Below are 14,735 nucleotides of genomic sequence, written 5' to 3'. Positions count from 1 at the left end.
TGTCCATATCCTCAAGGGAGTTTCCCAACCTAGTAAACTAAAGCTAAATACCAGTCTGTGTCCAGTCATCAAACTTATAAACTGTTCTTATGTCCGAAAAATACTAATCTGATGCTCACACTAAAAACAAACAACTAAGGGTGCAAGGAAATGTTTCTGAGTTATGTTTGACAAAAAGTGTTCACAACTAAAGCAAAATGAATCCAACCAAAACAGTCTTTTCCAAGGTGAAATCCTTGGATCCAGAGAGTGGTTTCACCCCCCTGGATATATAGGTGAAACTACAGTTCCTTAAGGATGACAAAAGAGTTTCCTTTAAGCAACAGTTTATTAAGGATGGCAAACGTGTCTTTTCTAAGCCACAATTCCTTAAGGATGGCAAAGAATAGTTTCCTTCAGACAACAGTTTCTTAAGGGTCTTTATAATCCGTTCAGGAAAGTTCTTATGCAAACAATATGTTCCAGCTTTGGATTGAGTTCACAAACAGAAAGGATCTTATTCAAACGAAAACCAACTTTCATGGATCTCCTGGTATACTCTCCTGCCAGAAATACCCTTATGGGCTCTTCATATCCCTGGTGTACTCTGCTGCCAGGTATCTTCCACACAATGTCCAGTCTTTTCCTGCCAGGACTTCCCCCTTGGGGTTGTAAGGGCGGAAGGGTATTTTTGCCCCCCCTTGTACATTCTGCGTGAAAGAAGTCTATTTGCTCACCTCGTTTCGGGGAGACGTCCCCCTTGTCTTTCCTCTGGCGACAGTGGAAGGAAGCCATTGGATTATACACTCAGATACCATTTTGTGTCACCTTAGCCTCCATCTTTTTACTAGGCCGCACAATGATCTCTAAGAAGTCTTCTCTCCCTTCGTCCAGCGCCGCACACAGCCAGCCCTGACACCCCCACCACCTCCTTCCCTGTCTGCGCCACACCAGGCCCTTTCTCACAGAAGCACAGGTTCGAATTGTTGCAACCTGAAACAGTATTCTTTCTCTTCCTTTGAGCTCATTGCCCTGCGTGTGACCTGGGCGAATCTTGAGTTGTGTACTAACCGTCTCCACAAACCTGCTCTTGCTCCTTCAACCCCCACCTTTAGAAATGATTGCCTTCACAACCTTGTAACCCTCTATTCTCCTTTCATGTAGCAGTTGGGGAGACCCTTCTCCACGGACCACCCTAGATTGCCCCCAATATACCTAATCCTATGTGATCATATATTCTCCACTGACTAACACCTATCAATCCATTTGTTTGAATCATAAGGCACCAGGCTAATAAATCTCAGATCGAAACCCCAAGATAAGGCACTTGGAAAAAAGGACCACCGCACCCATGCCCCCCTCAAGGCCTGGGTTAAGAATGTGTATATGTTTTCCCACAATTTACAGGCTACCCCGCATTCTGGTATAAGTTTTATGTTTTGTATTACTCTTAACATGTCAAAGATTATTGTGTAGTTTAGATTAGTTAGAACAATTGCATCTTGTGGACCGAGCCTGACCTTCACACCGCGGAGATGAGCCCAGCTGACCCTCGTGCCCACAGACTATCCAGTCTACAGCAACCAATAGGAGTCTGACACTGTATATTGCTACTTACTGGGCCATAGGGGTCCGTCAATGAACACCGATATTTTACACTGTATGTAATGACTTTTTTGTGCATATAACTTACTGTTCATGTATCATTTGGAAGAGCGCTCTCAGAGCAGCAGAGTCCTCTGCGTGCCTTATTTACCTGATATAAACTTTGTTCAACTTGCAATCTTTCTCCTGCTCTCATTCCCTACTGGGGTGTGTCCATTTATTTTGAGTTTGGGATCTGCATGTTGGGGAATGACCACTTTCAGGGTCTTGTCAATCCCCTTAAGTGTTTTCTGCCTGATGTGCTCCTTTCACCAGGACTTCTGTTTATGGGCTTCCCAGATCCCGGGTGTACTCTCTTGCCAGGTATATTTCCCACATTGCTTTATATCTAGGTAGAGGGCCTGGTATATTCTCTTGCCAGGAATCCCCCCACCCGGGGTCTTATAATTCTTCTTCTGTTTTCTCTGCCTGATGTGTTACTTTCTCTAGGACTTCTTTTCTCTTTCACTGTCCTTTAGTATAGCACAGTTACATCACTTCACTATGGTTTTACTTTAGTTACTTGACGTTTTACTTGTTCCAACCTTCCCCACATTGACATCTCATATATGAAGACTTGTTCAGGTTCTGCTTAGTGCGTATTTCTGAAGTGTTCATTTACTTTGGGTAGTACTTGCTTCACTTGTGTTCATTACCTATTTCAATAGTGTTCTTTTAGGGTAATACTTGCTCCAACGTTCTCATACATGGGGACATGTTCATGTTTTACCTTTTCACTTTATTTGGTTGGTATTCAAATATTATTGTTGCATTTATCTGCTTACATGCCTCTTGGTACGCCCTGGGATCCCTAATGCCTTTGGACAGACATACCGGTATCCTACAGCGTTCCCAACCTGTGACGCATTGTGACGTTGAAGCTTCCTCCCTAGGACGGCCTCCTTCGCACTGTAGACCTTCATACTGTGTCCCCACAACCGGGATCAAATGCTGCTGTTTCTCATCACAACCGTAACTCTGGTGGCTCTGCTGCAGCTCTCAAAGCTCCAACGGTCTCTTCCCGGTGCCCGCAATGTCTCTCCTGGCCTCGCACCATGCCGGTAAGCTGTCTTCACAGCAAAGAGCTGCTGCCTGTGAACACCTGCAATGTCCTACATGCGCCTGCACACCTCATTAAAGGTCTACGCAGACACAGCCACATTACCCCGGCCCTTGTCGACCTTCACTGGCTACCACAGCATGTACAAATAAAATTCAAGACCTATGAGGCAGTTGCCCTCAAGTCACCCAGCTACCTCACAGAGAAACTCAGCATCTCCGATGGACAGTGCACCACCAGAAGCCAGGACACGTGCAGACTTGAAATCCATTGCTGCAAAAAGGAGAAGACCAGAAAACAAGTCTTCCCTGCCTACGCCCCAAGACTATGGACCCTCCTCCCATCAGCATCAGACACACCCCCACACTCCGACAATCCAGAAAATAATTCAAGACCCACCTCTTCAAGGAGTCTCTCCTCCTCCAGACCTAGGCCATCACGCTGCGCCCTCTGCCACCTGACTTGCTAGACACCGTCCACCCCTCCACCCCTCTCCTCCGTGCTACCCTGTACAGCTGTACCCCTCCTCTATGTCCTACCTCCAGCTGTATATCTGTTCTGTTGTTACCTCTGGAATGCGGTCCATTATGCATCTGTACTGTTGTATACCTCTGTAAAGCGCTCAGCTGTGTATCTGTATTGGTGTATACCTCTATAAAGTGCTCTGTTGCTTCTGGAAGCTAGGCCTGCACTCAATAAATAAAATAATAAAGCAATATGCCCCGAGTGGCGGGGACATTACCGACTCAGGTAATGCCCCTGGGCCCATATTTATAGGCCCGAGCAAAGAAAAATCTGTTGGGATTCCACAGCCTTTGTCCCCGGCGGTTGCGGTGGCAGCCCCTCAGCCAATAAGGATGCTCGAAGCGGGGCCATCCCTGCTCCTAGCCTCCCCATGGCTGAGAGGCTACCATCGCCTCCCGCCAGGACTTAGGTAAGGCTTTTTTTTCCTCCCCTTTGCTCCTTCCTCGGCCGCTCGGAGCATATTGCTTTATTATTACTCAGTCAAAGCACACACTTTCTTAACACTAGTCATTTGATGAAGTTTCACCTGATACATATCCTCCTGTCTTGGCAAGAGAGGTTACAAAAACACATGCTAATACTGCAAAAAGCTAGCATTCAAGTAAAAAAATGCTTCTGTGTGCGGAGTTTCGTAGCTCCATTCTGCCATCAAGCATAGAGTCTGTCTAACTACACAAAGCCGGTGCATTGAATAAAAGGCCTAATTCTCTTAAATCTGTATCTTTGCACATTTGCATGTGAAGTCCCTTTTAATTACATTTCAATATACATTTTCCTAAAACTATACATACAACTACATTTTGTCCAAGTCAGAATGCTCCTCAATAAGGACGATAACCTGTCATCATAGGTGAAGTTAGTGAACTAATTATGAACTCACTCTTCTCCCTCTAGGCTAATCCGACTTTGCAGCTGGTGTGCATTGGCGAGAATAACGAGATAGACGAAGAAATCCGAGTCAACAGGACGGTGAACGAGTGGGCCGGAGGTGGAGGAGGCGGAGGAGGAGCGACATACATTTTTAAGGTATGGAGCATGGCCTGTACAGTATGATTCTGCCTGGACCCCAAAAGTGCAACAGGGTGTTTGCCTTCCTATAAATCTCACCAACAAGCAAGTGAGCAGTGCATTCTCAGCTCATCAACATAAACCTTCATAGCACTGCTGTTACAGGATGTATCCTAGAAGCTGGGGTATTTAGGAGAAGCTCTTGGATAGATGATCTTTCATCAGAGAACGACACCGGGCAGGTCACTTGATCTGATGGTTATATCTCCAATTCTCTTTGAAACTAAAATAGTTGAATTTGAAGAGATGTTTTTAGAAGGCCTTGTAAAAGAGTGGGTCTTTCAATTATACTCCATGGTTTATTTATTTAGTTATTTATTTATTTATTACATTTTTGACAACGCCCAGACTCGAGAGTATCACAGCGCTAGTACAGCATAAAAGTGAGGGATCAGAAAACATCATCACGTCAAGACAGAATAGTAATGAAGAGCCATTGATACACATATTTCTCAAACAACCAGGTTTTCGTTCGTTTTTTAAAGTCACGGAACGATTGTTCATTATGGATGGGCTCAGGTAGAGAGCTCCATAAAGTGGGGGCAGTTACACAGAAGCTAACTCCACCTGCCCTTTTTCTTGTGAATCTTGGGATGAACAGAGAGATGCTCCGGTTTGTCTTACTGGTTCGTCTTTATGCTGTCTTTCTGAGTGAAATTGTTCATAATTGGGAACTTTGGGCCTCATTACAAGACTGGTGGAAATTTGGTGGTAAATCTGTCAAATTACAGCCAAACCCGCTTAGCCTTACTGCCACCTGGTCCCGTAGGTTTATCACAAGATTAAAAGTGTTTGTAGGGTGGTGTTGATACCCATTGTCCATAGGTCCATAGGCAAAATTACCAGGAGAACCAATTTTCTTTACCTTAAAGTTGTGCATTTTAGGAAAATCGTCAATTTCAAGGTCAAACTTGTAGTTCTGCGGTGCTGGAAAAACAGCAGTAATTCCATTACCGCCAATGGAATGGAATTACCACTCCTGCAGCCAAACTTGTAATGAGGCCCACATTTGTCTTGTTATCAGAGCCCATTTCTAGTCATCCCATGATGAGTTTGGCCAACTTGAGGTCTTAGGAGGTGGTATGAGAGCAAAACTGTGATATAATAGCATTTCACTCTCCTATGTAACCCCTCAACTACTGGGAATACATGTGTCATCCTCTTGGCACTAAATTCCCAAGCCTACTGATTTGGCATAGAGTACACACTCTGCCTGCATGTTGCATTAATTGAAGTAAATAATCACCTGCCAATATTACAAAGTTGCAGAGTGGTCACATGTTACATTTCATACAGCTGGAATCTTAGAATGTATAATCCCGTTCAGCTATCATCATAGCCCCTCAGGTCGATACTGGAGAATGGGGGTAATGTAGAATCACCTGCCAATACAAGGCCTGCAGACCTGTCACATATCATGTGTCTTACTGGCTTATACTAGAAGGCTTGAAACTAGGTAGAGATATGGCTTTGTAGTAAATGGATATGAGAAGGTGTTTGGGGGCCTTTGGTGGATCATTTCAGGAGACTAAAAGCAATAAAAGAGCAGCCCTTAAATATAGCTAAGGATTGTGAACTTGGGTCTTGAGTTACACTGATATAGAAGGATCCCGCTTCCTGCCCATCAGTAATACCACATTGACTTACCATTGGTATGTCTTTGTCATCCTCTCCTCTGAATAAAAGCCAATGGCACCCTGCTGGCTTGGGGCGGCTGGGCCAGAATATAACAGACTGCCCACATTCCCACTTATCATTCACTCAATCACCTGATGTGTGCAGGTTCCATAGGATGGCCTCGAGAGCTCCACGCGGGTGATAATGTCACCTACGTGGAAGAACAGGTGAAGGAGGGGTCAAAACACAGAGGCAGGCAAGACTTCATAATACCAACAGATGTGGCTACTTTTCTGATGAGGATAATTATTTCTCCACATTGTCTGGTCAGGCAACTGAGCTGCTTCAAAGCAGATATAATGCACTCCTGCTTGATTGGGTGGTTTTCCTTTTGGGGCGGGAGGGACACATGGTTTAGTACTGCCTGGTGGGTGCCTTGTATCACAGATGGCACAGAAACCACTCTGGGCCTCATTAGGACCCAGGCGGACTTCGCGGTGCTAAATGCACCGCGAAGCATGGCGGAAAGCCGCCGATAGCGCCATGGGGGTTGGCGGATTTACCGCCCCATTCCGACCTCGGCGGAGCGGTAAATCCCCAATCCCCATTCTGCCCTTCCCCATTCCCATTTTTGCCCCATAGGGTATAATGGGAGTGGGGAAGGAGTTAATTACGCCACCGTAAAATACGGTGGCGTAATTAACAACGAGGTCCCGTAGCGCCATGGTTTTCTCCGGCTGGTAAAACCAGGCGGAGAAAACCTCCATGGCGCTACGGGAACTCGTAGTATGGCGGAGAGGTACGCCATGCACTACGCTGGCGTAATACCCTCTCCGCCAGGGTCCTAATGAGGCCCTCTGAGTCTTAAGGGCAGTTCAAGATTTTTTATTTTCATTTGAGTAGCCTTGGGCTGTCTCTCTCTCTCTCGTCTCCCCGCGAACCTCCTCCCTAACCCAGGTGTTCATAACCCCTGGTTAGTTGTACCGAATGATAACCCCTTCTGTCTATGATCTTCTCTTTTTACATAGATGGGATCCCTATAAATAGGTTATCTAAGCTCTCTCAGGGACTTCCTAACTGTAACTGTTCCAACTCTAACAATAGTGGTGTTGTAATGGGAGTTTGGATAGTGTCTTTGCACAAAAGCATGCCACCTTTGTGTCGGCGTCCTCCTTCCACAACCTTACAAGACATATGCCCAAATGACTCTGATAACAGATCCCTGACCCACGCAATAGGGGCCATCCATAACCTACGCATGGCCATGGAGAAGGATGCCGGAGTAGGTGAAGAATATTGGCTGGACTTACTGTTTTCGTGGGCCCCTTCCTGGTTGGGTATAGCTATTAAACTGCTGGTTCCTATCATTGTCTTTTCACTTGTAGTGTTCTGCTCATGTCAGCTTCTCTTACGGTGTTGCTCCAAGGCCCTGCCTAAGGGGGCGATGATGATGTCGGTCTCAATAACTACAGGTAAGGCTGCTCCCCTCACCAGACACATGCACACGCAAACTGAGAAGAGAGATGGCGACTTAGTGTCTGGGATGGTGAGATTAGAAAGGCAGGTTGGTCCACTGGGGACATTGGGCCTCATTCCGAGTATGGCGGTAAGGGATAGCGGCCACCGCTAACGAGAGCGGTGGCGGTAATCCCTTACCGCCATACTCCGAGTTCCCTTAGCGCCATGGTGCTTTTAACACCTGCTTTTAGCAGGCGTTAAATACCATGGCGCTAAGGGACCTTGATGTTAATTACGCCACCGTAATTTACGGTGGCGTAATTGACGCCTTCCCCACTCCCATTATGCCCTATGGGGCAAGAATGGGAATGGGGAAGGGTAAATGGGGATTGGGGAATTACCGCCCCGCCAACCTTGGAATGGGGCGGTAATTCCGCCAACCACCAAGGCGCTGCCGGTCCGGGTACGGCGTCAACCAAGGCGTTAATAGCGCCATTGGTTAGCGCCGTACTCGGAATGAGGCCCATTATCTTTAACCCCACCTGACGCTGAAAATGATGCTGAGCACTGGGTAGATCTTGAAGGAGATGGAGGGTGTTGTTTTCTGACATGCACTCCAGAGGAATACGCCCAGATGGGGGAGAACATGGGCAAGGAGTATAGGGTGAGGGCGCCTAACGATGATGATTATAGAAGGTAGGAGGCAGAGGTAGTTAATGGAGGATTAGCTAAAGTGGGGAGTGTTGGAATGTAAATGCAACATCCCAAGCAGGGAAAACGGTTCATGATGCGTAAACTGTTTTAGTAGGCATTTCATGTTGGCATTCTACTGTTGGGCTCGGTAATTCGCACATGTATGTTTTGGAGTTAGCTTTGACACACATTTAAAGAAAGAGTAACTTTTCTATTTATTTATTTATTTCTATTAGTTCATAGAACTTTTACAAATACAAAAATGATCAGTAATAGAGAACCATAATGATCTTCATGCACATCTCAGGCCCTTAATTTGGCACCATATCCCGTAAAGTGCAATGTACAGGAATTCAGAGTCAGTATTTAAGCAATACTTTTATAGCATCATACCTGTTCATGTAAGTTACCAAAATGACCATGGGCCTCATTACACCCGGGCGGTAAGGGATTACCGGTACCGGTAAGGTCACTGGTGCCGGTAATCCCTTACCGCCCAATTCCGAGGTCCCTTTGCGGGTCCTGCCTTAACGGCTGGACGGGACCCGCAAAGGGAGCTTGGAGGTAATTACGGTACCGCAATTTGTGGTACCGTAATTACCGCCTTCCCCATTTCCATTGAGCCCTATGAGGGCAATAATGGGAATGGGGAAGGGCCAATGGTGAATGAGGAATTACCGCCCCGCCAACCTTGGAATGGGGCGGTAATTCCGCCATTCACCATGGCGGAATCGGTAAGGTACCGGCGTCAACTATGGCGCTAATAGCGCCATGGTTAACATCCGGGTCGTAATGAGGCCCATGTAGAACTGAGGCTTACACATTCAGTAAAGATGTGTCTTGCCATTTCCAATTGACTAGTCAAACCACACATATGGCAGAATCTTCTTTCAATCGCAAGGTTATGATGTACACCCTGTATCAAAAGCAATGGAAGCTGGTTTATCCGGAGTCGTAACATCAACTGTCGCATGGCCGGACTTTAACTCAGGATTAAATATGACTGTTGTTTGAGATAATGTTGCATAACATAGGCTATATGCTTGTAGTTATGAAGGGTGGATAAATGGGTGTAGTTCTTGCTGCACTTTGTTCTTATAGAACCCTTTTGGAGTTGTATAGTCTATGCCCCATTCAAAATCGTGGATCCAGTCTATCCTCGTAAAGCAGTCCATATTCAAACCCACACAAGTCCAGCCCTTCCCTCTTGCACCAGGCTCAGTGGAATAACTACTCACAATCAGATTCAACAACAGGCATTTAGGACTAGATTTGATATACCGTGCTCCCCTAATAATCAATGGCTGACTGCTTAGTAACACCAAGCCTAATTCAAGTCTAAGATACTCCATGGAAGTGGGAGATGATACATTCAGCATACATGTCAAAACAGGCCCTCCAATACATTAAGACATGCAAAGTCTTGCATAGTCAAAGCCTCTAATCCATATAAGATTGCAGGGCAATAGCATTGCTTATACAGCTCAATGATTCCTTCCATGGCATATCCAGCTGAGTGCTTTACGAATTACTTAGAGTAGCCAAAGCAAGAAGCCATATCCACACCTAGGTATAGATAGCTAGCCACATATTCAATAGACCCAGAAGAGAGCCTCAATGCCAGACTATGTACTCTTATCCCCGGGACCAGTATGCATTTGGTTTTACTCATGTTTATGGTAAATTCATTTTCTGTGGCATACTGCAGGAGTTCCTTGCACATGTCTTTCACCTCCCCCCCATAGAATGAGCAAACACACCCAAATAGTCAACGTAAAGCAAGCTGGAGAAGGGGAAATTACCCATTTTTGGTGGGCAATGGGCTTTCCGCAATAATCTACGAGGAACGGTTGCCAAGTAGAGGTTAAATAACATGGGGCCAGCACGCATCCTTGCTTGCCCCCTAGGTTAACCAACAGCTGGGCAGATAGAGCTCCCTCCCCGTTCAGCTTCACTCTTACTCCACTGTTCAAGTGGAGTTGCCTTATTATAGATAACACCACGCGGGCATCCTAGTCCCTCTGATTTCTGCCATAAAATATTATGATCTACAGAATCGAAGGCAGCACGAATGTCCACGTAAACTATGTATAACGCTGCACTCCCCCTGGTGGCTGCCCCTGGTATGAGTCTATCTAATAATCAAATATCATGGGTGGTAGATGAACTAGGGCGAAAGCCCGTCTGTAGGGGATGCAATGCATTATTCTCTGCCACCCAGGCTTGAAGCGCAGTTAGCACAAACGAGGCAAATAATTTGCCGGTAACATCTAGTAGAGAAAGAAGTCTGTAGTTCTCGGAAGATAGTCTATCTCCTTTTTTATGTACCGGAATAAGAATGACCTGTTTCCATGATACTGGAACCTCTCTAGCCAAACATACTTTATCAAATAGAATTTTTATAATCTTAGCCCAACAGCTCGGATTACATTTCAAACCCATATTTGAACGGCCGTTGGGCCTGGGGGCTTTAGAGTTTTTAAAATGTATTATAGGTCACTCGATATCATCCATGGAAACCACAAGAGGACATATCTCACCACGGTTCTCAACAGCCCTGTAAGTCCCAATGTTGTACTTCAGTCAAGTTGCTGTCAAGGCATACATATGAAATATATTGTGTCAAACGTACAGAAACACACATGTAATGCTAGCATGACCAGAGTTCACGAGAAAACTGGTGCTTGAAGTTTCTATATATTCATACAACATACAGATAGGCAAAAACCATGATGTTCATGTACGGTATAGTTTTTATTCAAAATAAACACCTTTTGCCCGATAAAGCACTTCCCCAAGAGTCAAGAAAACAATATTTCCTCATTTAACAGATAACTTGAATATGTAGGACTCTGAAGCATCATTATGGCTTGTTTGAGTTCACTAATGGGAACCTCTATTTTTAAGTTTGGTTCAAACGTTCAACCAAACACTAATGGCATGAGCATAGTATTCTCAGACGATATATAGTGTATATGGCAGTGGTTTGGCCATGTCCTCAGCCTCTCCCCAGTCATGAAGGGCTGGGATTGGTGGTCCGCGTCACAATATGGCATGCAACATCTGTCATTGCCCCTTTGATTCTGTCATGCAGATTGTGCAAGTGCAAGCTATTGAAGAAAGCTCTGTGGATTCGGTTTACCTTTTGTTGTCACATTAAATTGATTTGTTTCAAGCTAATGGATTCCAGCTGTGGGACAAGCTTACTTTACTGGGTCATATAAGAGCTGTAAAAAGTAATACATCTATTATTGTTTTTTGTGGATGATTAGCTTTATTGCCTGTTCTGATGGTTTTAAGGATTTTACCATTCATCCTTTTGGTCACTATTTCATAAAAAGAAAATATGTGCACTGTGAGGTAGGCATGCTATAACAAGATAGAGACAAACACAAAGAAGCAAGTTTGTAAAACCTTTATTAACTTGAAAAGGGGTGAGAGACTTCCTAATTGGCCCTATTTCTCAATGGGGGTAGTCTCAACCAATAAACTAAGTCAAAAGGTTGTCAAATGTCTGTCAGTCAAAATAATAAAGACTTCTGTGTCAAACCTATGTTTGCCCCCACTTTCTTCTAGAACAATAATGTGTACAGGATTGGATCAACATAAAATAGTGGGTCAAAATAATATCAGGATGGCACTGGAGCTGTCCCACAGCTCCTTTGCCCAAGCCTGAGCTACTTGGGCATCAACAAAGTTCCTCGGGTTAAATAGCTCACACAAAGTTCCTTCAAGTTTCTAAGGGGTTTCTTTCTCCACAGACTTAGAAGCCCTTCTTGTCACCTTTGCTCAGGAATTTCACAGTTCACAATTCACAATATTTGTCTTTCACAAGACTCTGGTTTCATCAGGGGTTTCCATGCCCTACAATTCCAACAACTTCCCCAACAGTTCAACAGTTCTTAATGACTCAACAGCTTATCATATCAGAGACTTTCGAGAGTGCAGAGTTTTACTCAGCCTTGTGTGGGACCACTCTGATACCTTGGCTTCATGGGATTGTGCCAATGGCACTCAAATGCTTTGATCACAGGCACTCTTTAGCTTCTTTACTTTTTCAAAAACAGGGTTGTGCCCATGGCACTCTTTAGAGCTCCCCTCTCATGCTTTCTATTTTGATCCTACTTCAAGCTTCGCACAGCTCCCCTGCACGTTTGGAGAGTGATTAAATTTCAACAGTCTTTCAACAACGTGTAAATGTACATGCAAAAACTCCATTACTTTGTTTCCTTTGCTTTCACAATTATTGCTTTCACATTACAGTTCACAATGGACAGTTGAAGCTTTCTCTTCAGCGCATCTTTCATCCTATGCTTATCCTTCACCTGCAACAAATTATCTCTCAGGCTTCGCGTCTTTCACCAACCGGGCTCCCATCTCACTTTGAACTCACCGGTTGTGATTACTTCCGCGTAGCTTTTGCAGTTATGTTGTGTAGAGGTCAGGGGCTCCTCACCTGCGCCACAGACACTCCTGGGTTGCCTCACTGGCCCAGGGTAACAAGCACCTCTTCAAGGACTTCCCTTCAGAGATCAGCATATCATGCAATCGACTTCTGGCTCCTTGGAGACATGGCTGCTTCTCCATGCTTTCTCTAGCCTTCTCAAACCATGGGCTCTCAGCGTCTTGCGCTCCACTCTCTGACAGCAGATCTTTGGGTGCTCAGGCTTTCCCAGTTGCCTGTCAGCTTGTTCGCTGACTCAGGTTCCTTCTCAGGCTGCAACTCGTTCTGCCTGTTTCTTGCAGCTATTCCCTTTATACACTGGTGGAGTATTAACAGGCTTCAGTTGGACACAATCTTCGGCCAGTACCTGACTTCGTCTGACCTTCTTAGTAGGACATTCATGAAAATAGAAGAGTACCTCTGAATGTGGTTTCATCGTTTTAATGGCACTGTGATCTTTTGGAAAGGAAGAGCATACTGGTGAAATGCTCCTCTTCCTTGTCTCAGTCCTTTTGTCAAAGAAATGGGGAAAGTGGGTGTCTGGTGAACAGTAAATCATATAGTCTGAGGGTAACTCCTCCCCAATCCCAGAGGACCCTCTACCCAGGTGACCCTCCCTCGCTAGTCCACCCCCAGAGTTGGGATCCAAAAGCATAGGCCCTCCCCTGGCCACCTGTTTAGAGGACTCCCAGGAGTCGGAAGGGAAACACCCTCAGGATTTTCATATACTATTCACCTACGTGATTTGGACGGGGCTGCTTCACACAGAAACCTTGAAAGGAAATCTATGTTACCTTGTTCCCAACCCTTTCAATGTGCAAATGAGAAGCACTAGGGTTGGAAGTCAAAAGCCGTCGCATGACTTTTGGGTTGGACTCCTTTCTTTGGCTGATCCAGACAAGGGAGAATGATCTGTGATTAATCTAAATCATCCGCCTAATAGATAGTACTTCAAGTGGAGGATGGCCCATTTGATGGCTAATGCCTCGAGTTCTAAGACTGATTAATTCTTCTCCCTAGGGAAACATTTACGACTGGTGTATAATATGAGATGTTCCAACCGCTGCCTGGTCCTATCAGGGAGGCATTGGCTTGAAGAATACATTCTTTAGAGGAATCGCCCACGTTTAGAATCGGACTTTGGCATAGGGTTTGTTTTAGAATGTTATAACAAACTTCATCCTCATCGCTCCATTGGATTTTCTGCGGCTCTGCAGTCCTCAATTTATCGGTTAGTCTGGCGGTCTTATCAGAGAAGTTGGGAACGAAGCAACGATAGTAGCCTATCAACCCTAGAAAGGCCCTCAGATCTTTTTTTTCTTAGGTGCAGGTGTTTCAAGGACTGATAGTACTTTTTCCTGCTAGGGTTATATGCTGCCATTTCCTATGAAACATCCCAGATATTTTACAGCAGATTACGCTAACCTGTGCATTTTGGGATTGGCAGTTAGTCCAGCATGTCATGAGACACTCATGATGGTATATAAATGATATAGGTGATCCGTCCAGGTCTTGCTGTGTATTACTATATCATCGATATATGCTCTGCAAAATTCTGAATAGGGCTGTAAAATTCGATCCATTAATCTTTGGAAAGTTGCAGGAGAACCATGTAAACTGACAATCTTATAGGGGTCGGAAAAGCAGTTTTCTCCTTATCAGGTCCATGTAATGGGACCTGCCAATCGGCTTTTGTAAGATATAGAGTTGACAAATAGACAGCACTACCTAATTTGTCTATTAGGTCATCAATACGAAGCATTGGGTAGGTGTCAAAAGCTGAAATGGAATTCACTTTTCTAAAATCTATACAAAATGTCCAGTTTTGGTCAGGTTTGGCCACTTTGAGAAACCAGAAGGTGTCTCACCCGCTAGTCCCCGGGGATCTGTCATCCAGGTGGCCAGGACACAGCTATTGCTTTTGGATCCAGTTCCTGGGGGTGGACCAGTGTTGGAGGATCACCTGGATGAGGGGTCTTCGGGGAGTGGGAGACCGGATGGTGATACGCGGTTTCCCCTTGCCTGTAACACATTTTCCCCATCCTACCAGGAACTCAATCCCCACCCCCTTTCCCAGCACAAACGCTTTCTCACTGACTGTACACTGTGAGAGAAAACGGAATAACACCCAAGCCGTATATATGACATGTCCCAAAATAAGGATCAGGCACAGTCAGGCAACTACTGATAATTACACACACCTGACTTACATCACACTTCCACACACAGATAAAAGGCGGAGCACGA

At 45.1% G+C, this 14,735-nt stretch overlaps 1 protein-coding gene across 1 annotated transcript in view; it reads left to right on the top strand.

Moving 5' to 3' along the window:
• Positions 1–14,735, top strand: part of ALK (ALK receptor tyrosine kinase) — a 3,554,133-nt gene that overhangs the window by 3,212,167 nt on the left and 327,231 nt on the right. The window contains exon 14 of the mRNA XM_069608653.1: positions 4,103–4,234. Coding sequence (XP_069464754.1) covers positions 4,103–4,234 — 132 coding nt within the window. The remainder of the gene's footprint in view (positions 1–4,102; positions 4,235–14,735) is intronic.

Source organism: Ambystoma mexicanum, chromosome 4q (genome assembly GCF_040938575.1).
Source record: "Ambystoma mexicanum isolate Mex_15411 chromosome 4q, UKY_AmexF1_1, whole genome shotgun sequence".
Lineage (NCBI taxonomy): Eukaryota > Metazoa > Chordata > Amphibia > Caudata > Ambystomatidae > Ambystoma > Ambystoma mexicanum.
Note: the sequence above shows the minus strand (reverse complement) of the source record. Positions and strands in the feature narration are given on the sequence as shown.